General features: G+C 49.9%; 1 protein-coding gene across 3 annotated transcripts; it reads left to right on the forward strand.

The window, feature by feature from the left end:
* Positions 1 to 1,757: 1,757 nt before the first annotated feature.
* Positions 1,758 to 11,275, forward strand: DYNLL2 (dynein light chain LC8-type 2). Of its 3 annotated transcripts, none has more exons than XM_059148067.1 (4): positions 1,758 to 1,877; positions 2,109 to 2,243; positions 6,187 to 6,325; positions 9,206 to 11,275. In XM_059148067.1, the coding sequence occupies exons 3-4, from the start codon at positions 6,194 to 6,196 to the stop codon at positions 9,341 to 9,343; spliced, it is 270 nt and encodes an 89-aa protein (XP_059004050.1). In that variant the 5' UTR covers positions 1,758 to 1,877; positions 2,109 to 2,243; positions 6,187 to 6,193; the 3' UTR covers positions 9,344 to 11,275. The 3 variants fall into 3 exon arrangements, with proteins under 3 accessions (XP_059004050.1, XP_059004048.1, XP_059004047.1); XM_059148065.1 differs by having other exon boundaries at positions 2,109 to 2,198; XM_059148064.1 differs by lacking the exons at positions 1,758 to 1,877; positions 2,109 to 2,243 and adding an exon at positions 3,132 to 3,380.
* Positions 11,276 to 14,566: the final 3,291 nt, after the last annotated feature.

The following is a 14,566-nucleotide window of genomic DNA, read 5'->3' on the forward strand; positions in this document are numbered from 1 at the left end:
ATTCTGGCTCCAGGGCCAATGCTCCTCATGACCAGGCTTTATATGTGTGTATGTCTGACGATTTATATTTATATATTTATATGTGTGAGAGTCTGAGGAGCCTGCGGGCCTGAGAATTAGGGGGGCCACCAGTCTCTTTTAGGCACACTTGAAAAGAAGTATGCATCTTTTGGGTGAACACTGGCCTGCACCAGGGCACACAGCTTAGCCAGTGGAGTGCAAGCTGTATTTTTTAGCCCCCACTTGCTCTTTAGGTTGAATGTCATTGTATAGTGAACAAGGACCCAGATTATGGTAAAAAAAAAAAAAAGTGAATGTGGATAAAACTACTCAAGTTGAACAGTGACCAAAGCACAGGGCCCTGGGGAACCCTTAGGTTAAAGGAGGAGGGAGAGGGTAAGGAGCCTACAGGGAAGACAAGAAGTTCCCTCTGATTTTTAAATCTGAAGACACGGTTCTGCCATCTGGGCAACAGATAACTGGGCAATCACGAGTGTGTAGTGGCATGAAATAAAAAGATCCACCAAATTAAGGTGACATATTAATGACAACAGTTACTACGTTGCATAGTGATTACCCCACAGTAAGCATTTCACATAAATAGCCATAATCACTATAGCACGTTTCCCAAACTGTGTCCTGTGATAGTAGTTCTTGCAGAAGTTAATAAATGTTTGGATAGAAAAGGGCTTCGGAGCCAGATAAGTTTACGAAATGCTGGTATAATTCAGGCAGAAAGCCAAACCCTCGGTTAACACTTTTTTCTTTTCTCTGTTAGGAGGTGGGATAGAGGAATCACTAAAGGTATAGGTCCTGGGAACAGACAGCCTGGAGCTGACGCCTGCATTGACAAAAGGGGGGTCATTTTGGGCAAGTTACTGAACTTCTCTAAGAGGTAGTTTCCATATCTGCACAGGAAGATAGTAATACCTGTTCACTGCGATTATTCCAGATTTCAATGCAACAATACTTTGAAAACACTTAGATTAGAGCCTGGCACGGAGTGAGTGCTCTATGAATATTACTATCTATAAACCATACCATTGTTAGCAAGTTTTCCTGACATCCCAGAGCCTTAAGTCTTTCTCGCATATATTTCATACACGCACAGATACCCACATTTCTGAAAAGTCAAAGCCTTTGTTCTGACTCCCATTAGTTGAAGTTCTTTGTGCCCTTACCTCCACCCTACCATGCCCCAGGACTGGGAATGACCAAAGGTTGCAGTATGCTACTCTAGGCAATGGGGCCAGGGAGAGGGAGGATTTATATGCCAGCAGTATGGACTTGGAAGGATCACCACAAGTTCAGTCTCTTTTAGGCACACTTGAAAAGAAGTATGCATCTTTTGGGTGAACACTGGCCTGCACCAGGGCACACAGCTTAGCCAGTGGAGTGCAAGCTGTATTTTTTAGCCCCCACTTGCTCTTTAGGTTGAATGTCATTGTATAGTAAACAACCTGCACAACCATATGTTGCAGTTCTGACCTTCAGGCCATAGAAGGGGTTGGAAGCTAATGACCATTGCAGAAAGAGGGTACAAGTTCTCTTCCTAGTAGTCCATGAAATCAGCTCTCCACAAGCCTTAAGGTGGTCAAATACCCTTCTTCATCTCCTCCCTCTCTGCCCACATGTGCCCCGCCTCCCATTCATTCACACAGAGGCTGACATCAGAATACCCTGGGTGTGAGGGGATACATCAGACCTTGTCTGTTCCCCTGGAATGCTGACAGAGGTTGGGACATGACAGAGCAGCAGAAAGCAGAAGTGGGAGGGCGTGATTTTCCAGGTTTCCCCTGATACATAATGAATACTAAATTATGATGTTCCACACCAGAGCAGACCACGGCCAGAGCAAGAACGACTTCCTGAACAAGGTTTGAGGCAGGGAAGGGAAAATGATGGGAAGGGGAATTTAATCCTCACTGTGTGGCCCAAACACGTGGCTCCCTATAAAGATTCTCACCACCCCTTTAGGTAGACACTTCCTTTGTGAAACTGAGGGGAAGAAAAAGGCAGACATTTCCTGTTCTCTGGAGGTGGGTGGGGTGGAGTAATGGGCAGGATCTCTCCCAAAGTTCACTGGGCATTTACACACACTCCCACAGAGAGCCTCCACAGCCACCAGAGGAGCCGCCGCCTAAAAGCACCACTTTTCAGCCTAAAAGCCAAGACCAAGCCTGACCTGCAGTGATCTGGTGAGAGCTCTGCCTCCTTTGTGCTTTGGTTCTCTTCTCTATAAGGTGAAGAGTATGCATGGGCTGAATTTTAAGTTTCCTCATAGGTCTGCCACACTATGGTTCACACCTCTCGGGGGGGTTCTATGCACTCCCCGTGAGGTCGTCACCGACCAGAAATGGCTTACTCTCACCTCTACTCCAGGATCCTGCGTGCCAAAGACCAACCTCCCTTTTCACAACCTTGCTTAGAGTCTGCCTCCATAGAGCTCTAAGACGATAAACAGCAGCTGGACTCCAGCTGCGAGCTGAGGTCCTGTGGCCTTGAGACTCGGGAACAAAGACTGAGCTGGGGAAGGGACTTTTCCTGAATGTAAGGGGAGGGGAGCCCTGGGGCTATTTATGCTTTTACCTCTCTGTCGAGCGGTTGTTTCTCTCCTTCCAACAGATCTGGGGGAGGGGGAGGGAGGGAAGGGGTGTCCTGTCTTTTCTTCTGAGGCTGATGACTTCACCTCCTTTCCCTTCCTCTTCCTCTGGTTAGGGTCTCTATCTACCCCTTCCCCATCTCCATCCCTCTCGGTCTCTTTATTCTCCTTGAGATTAGGGTCTTTATACCCCTCCCTCTTCCTAAGCCTCGCCTACTTATTCCTTTTTAGGCCTGCCCTCCTAGCCCTGGGTGGAAGGGTCTGCATTCTTCTTCTCCTTTCTCTTCTTAAGGCCACATCTCCCTCCCCCCACCCTTTCCAGCTCCCCCCTCCCTCCGCCCCGAGGCATTGTGGGAGGAAACAAGATGTGGGGCGAGAGCGGCGCGGGGAGAAGCCCGCAGTGCGGGGCCGGGCGGGCGCAGCCAATGGGGAGCGCGGACGGCGGCGCGCGCGGCGGGGGGGCGGGGGCGGGGCGCTATTTCTGTGGGGGCCGCGCGTCGGCCGTGCTCAGCGGCAGAGCGGAGCGGAGCTGCGAGGCGCGAGCAAGGATAAGGCGGCGGGCCGGCGGGCGCGAGGCGGAGAGCGGGTGGCCGGAGAAGCTCGAAGGGCGGACGGCGGCGGCGAGCGATCGGCCCAGGGCCGCGGGAGCCGGAGACCGCGGCGGCGGCGGCAGCTGCTGCTGCTGCTGGAGGAGCCGAGGGGACACCGCCCCTGCCCGCGCCCGTGCCGAGGCCATCGCTGCTCCCCTGAGGCCCCGCGCGGACTAGCCTCCGTGAAGGTGAGCGGTGGGTGGGGGAGTCCCCGGGGCGGCGGCCCGCGGCGGTCGCGTGCAGCCCCACGCGCGAGGCCCAGCCCCGAGCTGGCCTAGGCGTGACGCCCTCGGGGCCCCTCCTTCCCGGAGCTGCGCCACCCCGTGCCCTCGCGACCCTCGGGCGCGGCCGGAGGCCCGGGGCTGCGGAGGTGCGGCTCCCCGCCTCCTTCCCGTCCCCTCCCCTCCCGGGAGTCTCCCGGCGCTGCGTGGAGGCCTCTGGTGTTTGGGGCCGAGGGAGAGGGGGTGGAGAGGGCTCGGGTGTGACGCGGCGCCTCCTGCCGCCGCCGCCGCCACACTCCGGGCCGTCCTTCCTGCGGCGAGGACGCCCAGTCACTCCGGCGCTGCTCCAGGCCGGGCGGGGGAGGGCGGCTGACCGGCCGGGGCGGAGGTGGCGGGGAGGATGCTTTCTCATGCCCCAGGTGTTGGCCTTCGGGGGCCGCAGCGCTCCGGAGGAGGGCATGGTGGAGGGATAAGTCCCCTTGGAGATTTCAAGGGGGGAAATGTCAGCGTTCGGGGAGGGGGCTTAGGGGAGGGTGGTCCGGGGCTTTCTGAGACTTGGCCTTTTATGACACAAAACTGGGGATAGCGGATAGGGAGCTGGAGTGCCTTCTTCGCTTTTCCTAGGAGCCCCTGGCTTTCGACCGATGCAGCTGGCCTGGGGCCCTCCGGTCGTCTTTCTGAACGGAGGCCCAGGTCCCTTGCTTGTTTTCCCAGGAGGGAGGTGCGTATGCCGGGCACCTCCGTGTCCTTTTCTCACTGGCACCTTGGACACGGCAGGTTGGGGCTAGGCCTCACCCCTCAGACGCCTGGGGGGCCGGGGGTGAAGAATCGTAGCATTGTAGTCACAAGACCAACGTTATGTAACCGCAGGCGCTCTCCTACTAGAGAGTAAAGTGGCTTTTAATTACTGTGACAGAGTTGTTCCTTTGGACTTTGGGGATGAGGCCGGTGGAGCAGGTGAGGTTGCTGGGAAAACCAGTGCCAATTTCACGCTTTAACTTCACAGTGTCTTACCAGGCCCCACCCCCACCCTTGCGTTTGTAAACAGTGCCCCCTTCTGAGTGGTAACCTGGAATAGGCCATCAGGTGACACTAGTTTTCTTCAAATAGTCAGTCTTATAATACTCAGAACATTCTTTCTCTGTAGTTATATATCTGCTCAAACTCATTGAAGTTGCCCCATTTATCTTCTTTCAACCATGGGTTTTTAGAATGAAGGTATTGCTTTGCCCAAGGTCATGTAGCTAGTCAGGCATTGAACAAGGTTCTCCTAACCTTTTCCTCAGCACCTGGTGATGCTCAGGTACTTCTTGGGGTGTGGGGTCGGATTTTTCTGGTCCACTAACTTTCCTCTGCCAGTCTCTGCTGAAATAGAGCCAGCCCTGCTTAGTTTGAGGTGCCTTGGGTGCGGTCAAGGACTGTGTGGTTGGCAGCTGGCATATATGCTTTCTTTGCATTGGGTACAGGCTAAAGGAGTAATTGTGAGTTCTGCTTTCCCTTTTAGTCCACCCAGCACACAGGCTATTGTGGGCGCAGAGATCAAGGTGGCCTCGAACGGTACCAGGGATCTCTCCTTGAGCAGGCAGGCCTCCTGTGTAGCCTTAATATCAGACAGGGCTGGAATGACGACATCTTTTGTCTGCTGGGCTGGGTGACAGAGTCCTCTTTTGGGGGTGGGGGTTGGGGGAATCATTGTGATGGGACTGTGGTCAAGGACAGAGGATTGAGTTTTGCAGCTCATCTCCTTGGTTCTTGAGCAAAGCACTCACCTGCTATAGACTGCCAGTCAGGTTCTGACCAGCCTTCTGGGGATTCCTGTCATCCCAGGAACGGACCATGCAAAGTCTACCCCAAAATTCTGGTCGCTATAGGATGAATGCCAAGGGTTAGATAGCAGGGATATGAAATGGGGCTGTTAAAATAACAATTCCTCACTTTTTGTTATCTCACTGCCAGGCATTGACAACCTTTTTCTGTGGAAGGCCAGATAGAAAATATTTTAGGCTTTGCAGGCCATGCATTGTCTTGGAACTACTCAACTCTGCCATATTTGCCTGTTCTATAAAACTTTATTTACAGAAACAGGTGGTGGGCTGAATCTGGCCCACAGACCCCAGTGTAGACTGTCCTTGTTCGCAGATGCTTTCATATAACCTTAATTAATCCTTGTAACAACCCCAGATGGAGAGTTACTCTCATTGCTAAAGTGGAAATATCGGATGCAGGAAGGGTGAGTGGCTTTCCAAGACTACAAGATACAGGAGTTCATAGTCAGGACCAGAAGTCAGGCCTACTGATTCCTAGTTCATCTTCTTTCCACTGTGTTACCAATGATGCAGTAATGGTCATTAAATCAAGGACTTACTGTGTTCAGGTGTTAATGCCACCTGGTTTGCCCTCAGTAACCCTGAAGGACTCCATTTCAAGATGATGGTATGAAAGCACAAAGGTTAAGTAACTTGCCCACGGACACAGCTAGTAGGTGATATATTGTAATATCTGGGCAGTTGATACTATTTAAGATACCAGAAATAGCCTTATTTTATAAATGCTAAAAATCAATGGCTTCTTAGGTCTTTTCCTATCCACCTTGTATTTCCCAGGTTTGGGGACCAGGTCTTTCCTAAAAGCTCAGGACCTCCCTCTTCTTATAATGCCTCATGTCTGTGTTTTCTGTTGTCTTCTGTTCTCCCACTGAGGCTCCGTACTCAGCTGCTGATGTGCATTGCTTAGAGCATGGGTTATCAGCTTCACCTCTCTGCTTCTTCTGCAGTGTCACGATGTCTGACCGGAAGGCAGTGATCAAGAACGCAGACATGTCTGAGGACATGCAACAGGATGCTGTTGACTGCGCCACGCAGGCTATGGAGAAGTACAACATAGAGAAGGACATTGCTGCCTATATCAAGAAGGTGCGCCAAGAGAACTGTGGCTATTGGCTAGGGGTAGGGGTAGACATCTAAGCTGTTCCCCAAGGGGATATGAACTGGGAACTTAGGAAAGCAGGTATATCCCATGCAAACAAAACCCAGAAGCTTACAAAGCAGACAAATTAGAGAGGGATTCTTGCCAAAGCATTCACCTTAGGAGTTCTTTTTTTTTTCTTTTTTTTTCCTTTTCTTTTGTTTTTTTTAAAGATTTTATTTATTTATTTATTTGACACAGAGACAGACACAGACATCGAGAGAGGGAACACAAGCAGGGGGAGTGGGAGAGGGAGAAGCAGGCCTCCTGCCGAGCAGGGAGCCCGATGTGGGGCTCGATCACAGGATCCTGGGAACATGACCTGAGCCAAAGGCAAACACTTAATGACTGAGCCACCCAGGCGTCCCTACCTTAGGAGGTTTTTTTAAATTTTTTTTTTTAAGATTTTATTTATTTATTTGCCAGAGATTACAAGTAGGCAGAGAGGCGGGCAGAGAGAGAGAAGAGGAAGCAGGCTCTCCCTGCTGAGCAGAGAGCCCAATGTGGGACTCTATCCAAGGACCCTGGGATTATGACCTGAGCTGAAGGCAGAGACTTTAACCCACTGAGCCACACAGGTGCCCCACCTTAAGAGTTCTTTATAGGAGCTCTGCTGAGGTGTGCTTATGTGTGTGTGTCTGTGTGTGTGTTTATAGATAATTTTGTGACTACAGGGCATTGGGGAGAGAAGCTTAGGATCAAATGTAACTGGTTGAAATCAGAACTATTCAAAATGTAAATCGAGGATAATTGAACAGATAATACAAGATCATACACAAGTTTTTCAAGGAACTGCATCATTTAAATGGGATATCCCTGTAATAATCTCTATCCTCTAGGAAGTTTCTTCTTTTTTTTACCCCCTCTTAAGGACTCGGGGCACCTGGGCGCTCAGTGGGTTAAGTCTCTGCCTTCGGCTCAGATCATGATCCCAGGGTCCTGGGATGGAGCTCCGTGTCAGGCTGTGTGCTCAGTGGGGAGCCTGCTTCCTCCTCTCTCTGCCTGCCTCTCTGCCTCCTTGTCATTGCTGTCTGTCAAATAAATAAAATCTTTAAAAAAAAAAAAAAAAAGGACTCAGGTACTGTATCCTCTCCTTTTCCCCACCTTCTTAAGAATGGGGTGGGCTTGAATATGTAATTTGCCAAAAATAGATGAGCAATATTGGGGTAATAGGTTTAGTCCCTGAAAAATTCCTGAGTGAATGGGTGAATTAAATCTGGTTACCTAACACAGGAAGCAGCTGAGCTAGAAGTGAGAAGTGATACCCAGGGGCCTCTGATTCCCAGGCAGAATCCATGTCTGCTAGTGGCATAGTCCTAGTCTTTGATGTTTTTAGCTGTAGTATCCCAAAAGGGATGCCTAAGTGTAGATTTGTTCTGGTTCATAGAGGTGAGGTAGGGCATCCTGAAGTTTTATAGACTTCTGCTTTCCTACTTAGGTGGGGTGGAATGAAAAGAGGAAACTCTGGAGTACTGAGAGACTCTCCGTATAAGGAGCCCCAGTGGGTGAGGAGCCAGCTGGGGGTGCTGGCTCCTTGCTAAGTGATCGCCTTAGGTGTCCTGTGCAGGGAGAGGATCCAGAATCATGGACTCTGAGTCAGGAGAATCCTTAGGTTAAGTCTGGTCTAGCTTTTTTGTTTTGCTGATAGGGAAAATGAGACCCAGAGAAGTGGCTATGGTTCTCCTGTGTTACAGTGTCTTGAGAGTCAGCATTAGGGCTGGATTTGATGAGCCGTCCCCTTTCTACTGTTCACTAATACCTCTTGGAGTCCCTTGGTGTAAGGGACAGTGAGGAGGCAAAGAGGTTTTTTTGTTAGTTGTTTTTTGTTTTAAATTTTTTAAAAATATTTTTATTTTATTTATTTGACAGACAGAGATCACAAGTAGGCAGAGAGTCAGGCAGAGAGAGAGGAGGAAGTAGGCTCCTGGTGGAGCAGAGAGCCTGATGCGGGGCTCAATCCCAGGACCCCAGGACCCCGGGACCATGACCTGAGCTGAAGGCAGAGACTTTAACCCACTGAGCCAACTGGGCGCCCCGGCAAAGAGGTTTTATGCTGAGCACCTGAGGGGGCAATCCTAGGTTGGCAGCTTTGCTGGGTCCATGGTAGAGGTCTATTGGATGGCAGGGTGCATCTACTGAGCCATCTGTTTTCTCCTGGATCTATGGAGTGACCGGGAACTGTCTGTCTGATTAGGTCAGAAGGATTTCCTAGGTTGCTTTGATGCTGAACTTGTGCTGCTAAGAGAAGTAAGGGAATTGCCTTGATCTCATGGTCGATGTCCTTGTTCTGCTACTTAAAGCCCACACAGTACCTGGCACAACAGGAGTGCCTTTAATGTTGACTTACAAAGAACTGCTTCCTGGTGCTCCTGATGTTTGGCTCTGGTGTCTTGGTTCTTGGCATTTGGAAATGCTGGTTTAGTAATGTGGGAGGCAGCAGTTGGCAAGTCAGGGAGGCTTGCTCCTCCCTGCTTTCTTCATACTTTGAGACACTGGAGTGGTCTCTTACACCCTGGGCTTCCTTAGTCCTTTGGTAAAGAATCACAGGGTGGACCATGGAGTAGGGTGGCTAGGAGGAGGAGGAGAGATGATCAGAGTATAAAGTGCTAGAGAGAAATAATGGAGTTTGCGGTGTTCCATTATTAATGAAGGAAAGAGTGTCCTAGACAGCCTTAACCTGAGCTCCTGAGGTTTGGGGAGTTGAGGCCATGGCCTTAGGGTGGGGAGGCGGGGGTGATTACTAAATCAGATTCCTATTCTGACTTCTCGTCTTCCAGCTATCCTAATCACCTTTCTTCTCTCCCTTTTATTTATTTATTTTTTTTTAGGAATTTGACAAGAAATATAACCCTACCTGGCATTGTATCGTGGGCCGAAATTTTGGCAGCTATGTTACACACGAGACAAAGCACTTCATCTATTTTTACTTGGGTCAAGTTGCAATCCTCCTCTTCAAGTCAGGCTAGGTGGCCGCAGTGAAGGTGTCAGTGGCGGCGGCAGCGATGGCAAGCAGGCGGCGTTGCTGGGACTGTTTTGCACTGGGGCCAGCATCAGGAAGTCCTCTCCAATGGCTGTGCTACTGCATGGACTGTATACTCGATTTCATGTGTATGTCGCAGTAAACAAAACCAAACTTCTTTCTGTTTAGTTGCCTGGGGAAGAAGGCTGCTTTATGTTTATTTTCAGACTTTAAAATTTTTTCTTTGTATTGCACTAGGAAATCTCTCCCACCCCTCCCTCTTCTCTTTCTCTCCCTACATAAAATTTTCAAAAAGCCCTCAACAAAGCCTGTAAAACTAGGAGGGCTGGGGGAGAGCAGGCGGTTTCTGGAGGCAGAACTCAAATTGTGCAGCCATCTCCTCGTGGTGGTGGGTGCTTCTTTGGGATGGCCGGGGAGGCTGCAGGGGACAGCGTAAGGATTGGCAGGGAGAGGGGGATAGGAAGGAGGCTAGGGGGATTGATCTAGTACCAGGGAGAATATTCCACTGAACTGTGATTCCACGGCTTGGGGCACAGGGTGGGGTGGGGGGTGGATTCTTTGAGGGGCCCCGAGACGTGTTTGTCTGTGGTGTGTGGGAGTGGGGAGCAGACTTATCTTGCTGTCTTTGTCAGAAGAGTTTCTAAGTAAGGGCTGTGTCTTTGTGGATTACCTTCTTTTATTCTTCCTGCCTGAGCTCATGCTAGGAGGATGTTGGGGGTAGGATTAGCTTGATTTTTTTTCTTCGATTCATTCTTCTCTCCTCCTGTCTGCTCCCTGCTTAGCCCTCAGTTTTCTCATTCCTCTGGAGTTCTCTTAGAGCAGCCCCTGTTAGTTGGCTGGCAAGGGAATTTCTGGTGACTGTAGTTCCTTAGTTGTCTTAGCAATCAAACCAAATCAATGTCTCCCTTGATTCTCCTCTGTGTATATGTGTGTGTATGTGTATGTGTGTATCTTGGTTTGGGGTAGAGGGGAGGGAGGGGCAGGACAGTGTGGAATCTCTAAGGCGTATGGTTAGATAGGTGGCACGATTAGTTCTGATTGGGCCTTTATGTTAAAAACCTCTGGGGGTGTCTGTTTAGGGGGTGAAGGCAGTTGTCAACCCCCATAAGCCATCTGGCCCAGACATTGCTTGCCCTATGGCTGTCTGTTCCCCAGAAGGCTTTGGGAAGATAGCGCACGAGGAGATGGCTGTGATGCCATCTGCCCTGGAACTGGTTCATAGTGGAGAGGAAAAGTGACTTGTGGGTGTTTGCAGCCCTTATGGGAGGTGGGGATGGAAGTGATAAAGGGCTGTAAGGACCTTTGGGGGAACTTTGGAGGGGATTAGTCTTGCAGTGGTGAAGCCAGGTATCAGGAGATGGAGCAGGGCTGCTAGAGGGAGGAGATTCCAAGGAAAGTGCAGGGGGAGATCTTGTCTATTGATCAAACGGGGGTGGGGGGGAGGTCATTGCTGACCGAGCTGCTGATTCTTGTAAATCGCATTTAAAACTCTCATGTGTAGGGTTGGCACTGTGGGAGGGGGGTGGTTGGGATCCAGCTCATTCTTTTTTTTTTCCCCCCACAAGTCCATCCTTGGGGCTAGTGGGGAGGCAGGAGAATTCCCCCTCCCCAAGCCTTTAGTGTGTGCCGAGCTTTCTTTTTGTTGCTGATGGGGGAGGGTGGGTGCTGACCAGGGGTGGTTAGTGAGTTCCCTATCAAACCCTTCGGTGGGCACAAGATTGAGTGCTTGACTTTAGGTTTTATTTTTTTATGAATGTCAAAATCTGTGTTTCCCCCTGCCTTCCCAGACTTGTGTGGCCAGTTGGAAATGTCTGGTTTGTGTCATCTCCCTCATTTCTGGAGCAGGGGCTGAGACCCCACCACATCTCCTATGCTCTGCATCCATGCCTCTTTTGGACATTAAAGGTCGATTGATGCACTTCTGAGCTGTTTGGGTTTTTTGAGGGTGAGAGGGGGGACAAAAGGGCTACCCTGATGACTGTGGTGCCACACATGGGTGGGGGTAGAGGGTATCTAGGGTGGAGTAGGATGGGGGCTGAAGAGATAAGATCAGACAAAGAGAGACTGATTGCCCTGAATCAGATTTTAGTTGTAGGGTCTAGTCTGAGGTCCCTTTACTGGGGAGAAAATTAACCAGCAGTAGTCACTCACAGTCTTTCTAGGTCTTTGTTGGATATGGCCAGGTGAGCCACATTTGGGGTCTTTGATATAATACATGTTGCCTTCCCTGTTTCCAGCCCCAGGTCCAGATGGCAGTTTTCCAGCTGCTGTCTTGGACCTGGAGGATCTTTGCTGCTTAGAACCTTTGGTCAAGCCCTCCTACGGCCAAGAACCTGTAGCCCTCTTAACTCCTCCTCCTGTGCTTCCCCAAGGCCTGGACACTATCAGCCAAGACCTGCTCTAGCCACTTAGAAATGGAAAAGTGGGGGATCTTTAGAAGGATGGAAGCACTCTTGATGGAACCTGAGTGATTCTTCCGACTCCTGTGTTATTCTGGCTGTCCCACTTGGGGATTCCTGCACCCACACACCTGAAGAGGTGGGCAATACTTCAGAGAGTATCTGCCCATCCCTGATGCCAAGCAGTTGTTGGAATCCTTATGGAAGTGTCTGGGAACAGGGTTGCTTTATATACCTTTCCATTGCCACTTACTCAAAGATACCTGAGTTTTTGCATACTTGAGCCTAGGATGCTGTCACACAGAGCAAGATAAATTCTTTGCTCCCATGGCATACATATTCTAATCAGGTAGAGCACACCTACACACTGATAAGCTTTTTCCAATAGTGATAAATGTACAGTCAAGGAAATAACTGGGCAACGAGTTGTTGGTTGTTGGAGGTAGGTAGACTGAATTCCTTCAGGTGGGAAGTTGGGCTGGATCTTGGAAAGGGTTCTGCCTCTGGTGCAGTGAGGTCCTAAGGGACTCTAGAACCCCCAAATTCTGTTCTTGCCTTTCCTGGTATGAATAATTTGATAGAGGTGGAGCATTGAGGGATGGGAGTGAGGCCACGGTCCACGTTTTGTCTGTGAAGGGGATCTCTAGGGCTTAAACTCTGCTTTTTGCCCTGGTGAGAGAAGCCATCCAGCTGGTATCCGTGGACAACATATCCAGGTAGGTACACTGCTCTTCTGGAAGGCTAATCCCACAAGGCTTTGTGGGGAGGATGGGTTCCAGAAGGGGCTGTAGAAGGCAGATGGACATTGTATTGAGGAATGCAGCTGCTGTCAGAACTGGGGCCAGGGAAAGAGTGGGATTGTCCATAGCCCAGCTCTCTTTTATCCTCTTCAATCTTCTGGGGCCTTTGGCTAAACAGAACTGAAAGGCAGTTGGCAAGACTGACCCAGGCATGCAATCTGGAGGGAACGGAGCAGGAAAGAGAAGACAATAAATCCAAGGGGAGTAAACCAAACCAGCATGGTAGGGAGTTGTCTCTGCCGTGTCTCCAGAATTCTAGTGGTCCCGTAGCCTAGACCTAAGGTGTGGCTGTCCCCCAGACTGTCCCCTCACTTCCTTCATGTCTTTACTCAGACATTGTGTTAGCAGAGGGGCCTTCTGACATCCTGTATGAGGTCGTACCCCCTTACCACCACTACTAACCTTACCCAGTGTAGTTCAGTACAGAACTTGTCAAAGCTAGTGCTTGACATGTTTGCTATTGTTGGTCTCCCACAATCAGAATATAAACTGTGGCAGGGCCATTTTCTCTTCTCTTTGCTGCCTGTCTTCACACAGAATAGCACTTGCCCTCTAGCTTGATAGATGTTGGTTGGTCAAATGAAAAAAGAAGAGTGTAAGCGAGCATGGGCATCCTCTCTACCCCAGGGCAGCCCAACCTTTCCTGAAGAGACTCCTGTCTGGCTTATGCCCTCTTGCTGCCCAGCCTGTATTTTTCCTCTTGCCAGCTATGGAAAAATGAAAGCATGTGTTCATAAAGTACGTTTTACAACATTTCAGTTTGTTTCTGTCCGGGAAACCTCCAAGCACCCATCTGAGTGAGACCCAGCAGTCATTAGCCACATTTTTGGAGAAGCAAACTGAATCAGAGGGTGAGTGACTTGTCAAAGCCCATGTAGCCACTAGCATTTCTAGAGCCCAGGCACTGTGACTGCTAAGGGCTGAACTGGGTTAAACAGTAGTGGTCTCACTGATACACCTCGAGCTTTAGACCCAACTCTTTGAGCTCAGGAGCAAATCCCTGCTTTCACTGATACCTTTCCTGGACTCTGCTTTAGCAAGGGCAGGGAGGATACTTCCCTGTCTTTCCCTTCTCACTCCTCCCATATACCAAGGATTGAGGAGCTGCCCCTTCCTTGAGGTCTCACCAGAGGGGAAAATAAATCATGTGGACTTAGAGAACAGAATCCCAGAATCGTAACCTCTTGCCTCCCCTGAACTAAAGGTATAGCTTCCTTACCACCCTGGTAACGAGTATGCTGTATCACCTGTTGAAGAGGTCAAGTGTACCTGTATGTATATCTTTGTGATGTCATGGGCTTGGTGTCCACACCAGTGCAGAGGCATTCTCCCCTGCTTAGATGGCTACTGTACTGGTACAGACAGGTTCATGAGAGCAAAGAGGACCCCAGGTCCCTATGCTCCTCTCTTTTGACCAAATAAAGGTGTATAGTGTTTGTGGTTAGGCTGCTAGACATCACTCTCTTGAGTTTCCAGAGAGAGGCTAAATATGCAAAGACCGTGGTAGTGTGGGTGGAACCCAGGATCTAGAATCAGAAGACCTGGGGTTGAGTCTCGGCTCTAACACTTAACCCACTGTATGAACTTGGGCAAGTCCTCTCTGAGACTCAATATCTTCATCTGAAAATGGGGGTAATACCTATTTACCCTAAAGAGTGGTTATGAGGATCAAATGACATGTATGTGAAAATGCTTTGAAATTGGAAAGCAATGAGGAAGGGGATACTGATTATTGGGGTCTGTGACAATAAAACTTGGGGGAAGAATAAAGGGTTCTGGGGAATCAGGCCCATCAATTACCCCATCACATCTTGTTGCATCAGTCTCCGCCCTCCCTGTCCAAGTGCACCCATATTGTAGAGAAGGAAATGAAGGACCAGACAGGGAAAGAAACTTAGCTAAGGTCACATGGATGTTGGGGACAACTGGGATGTAGTACTTGGTCTCCTGACTCCCAGGCCAGTTCTGATTCTACTTCAAGGTGGTGGAGGGGACTAATTTATCAGTAGG

This window comes from Mustela lutreola, chromosome 15 (assembly GCF_030435805.1).
Source record: "Mustela lutreola isolate mMusLut2 chromosome 15, mMusLut2.pri, whole genome shotgun sequence".
NCBI lineage: Eukaryota > Metazoa > Chordata > Mammalia > Carnivora > Mustelidae > Mustela > Mustela lutreola.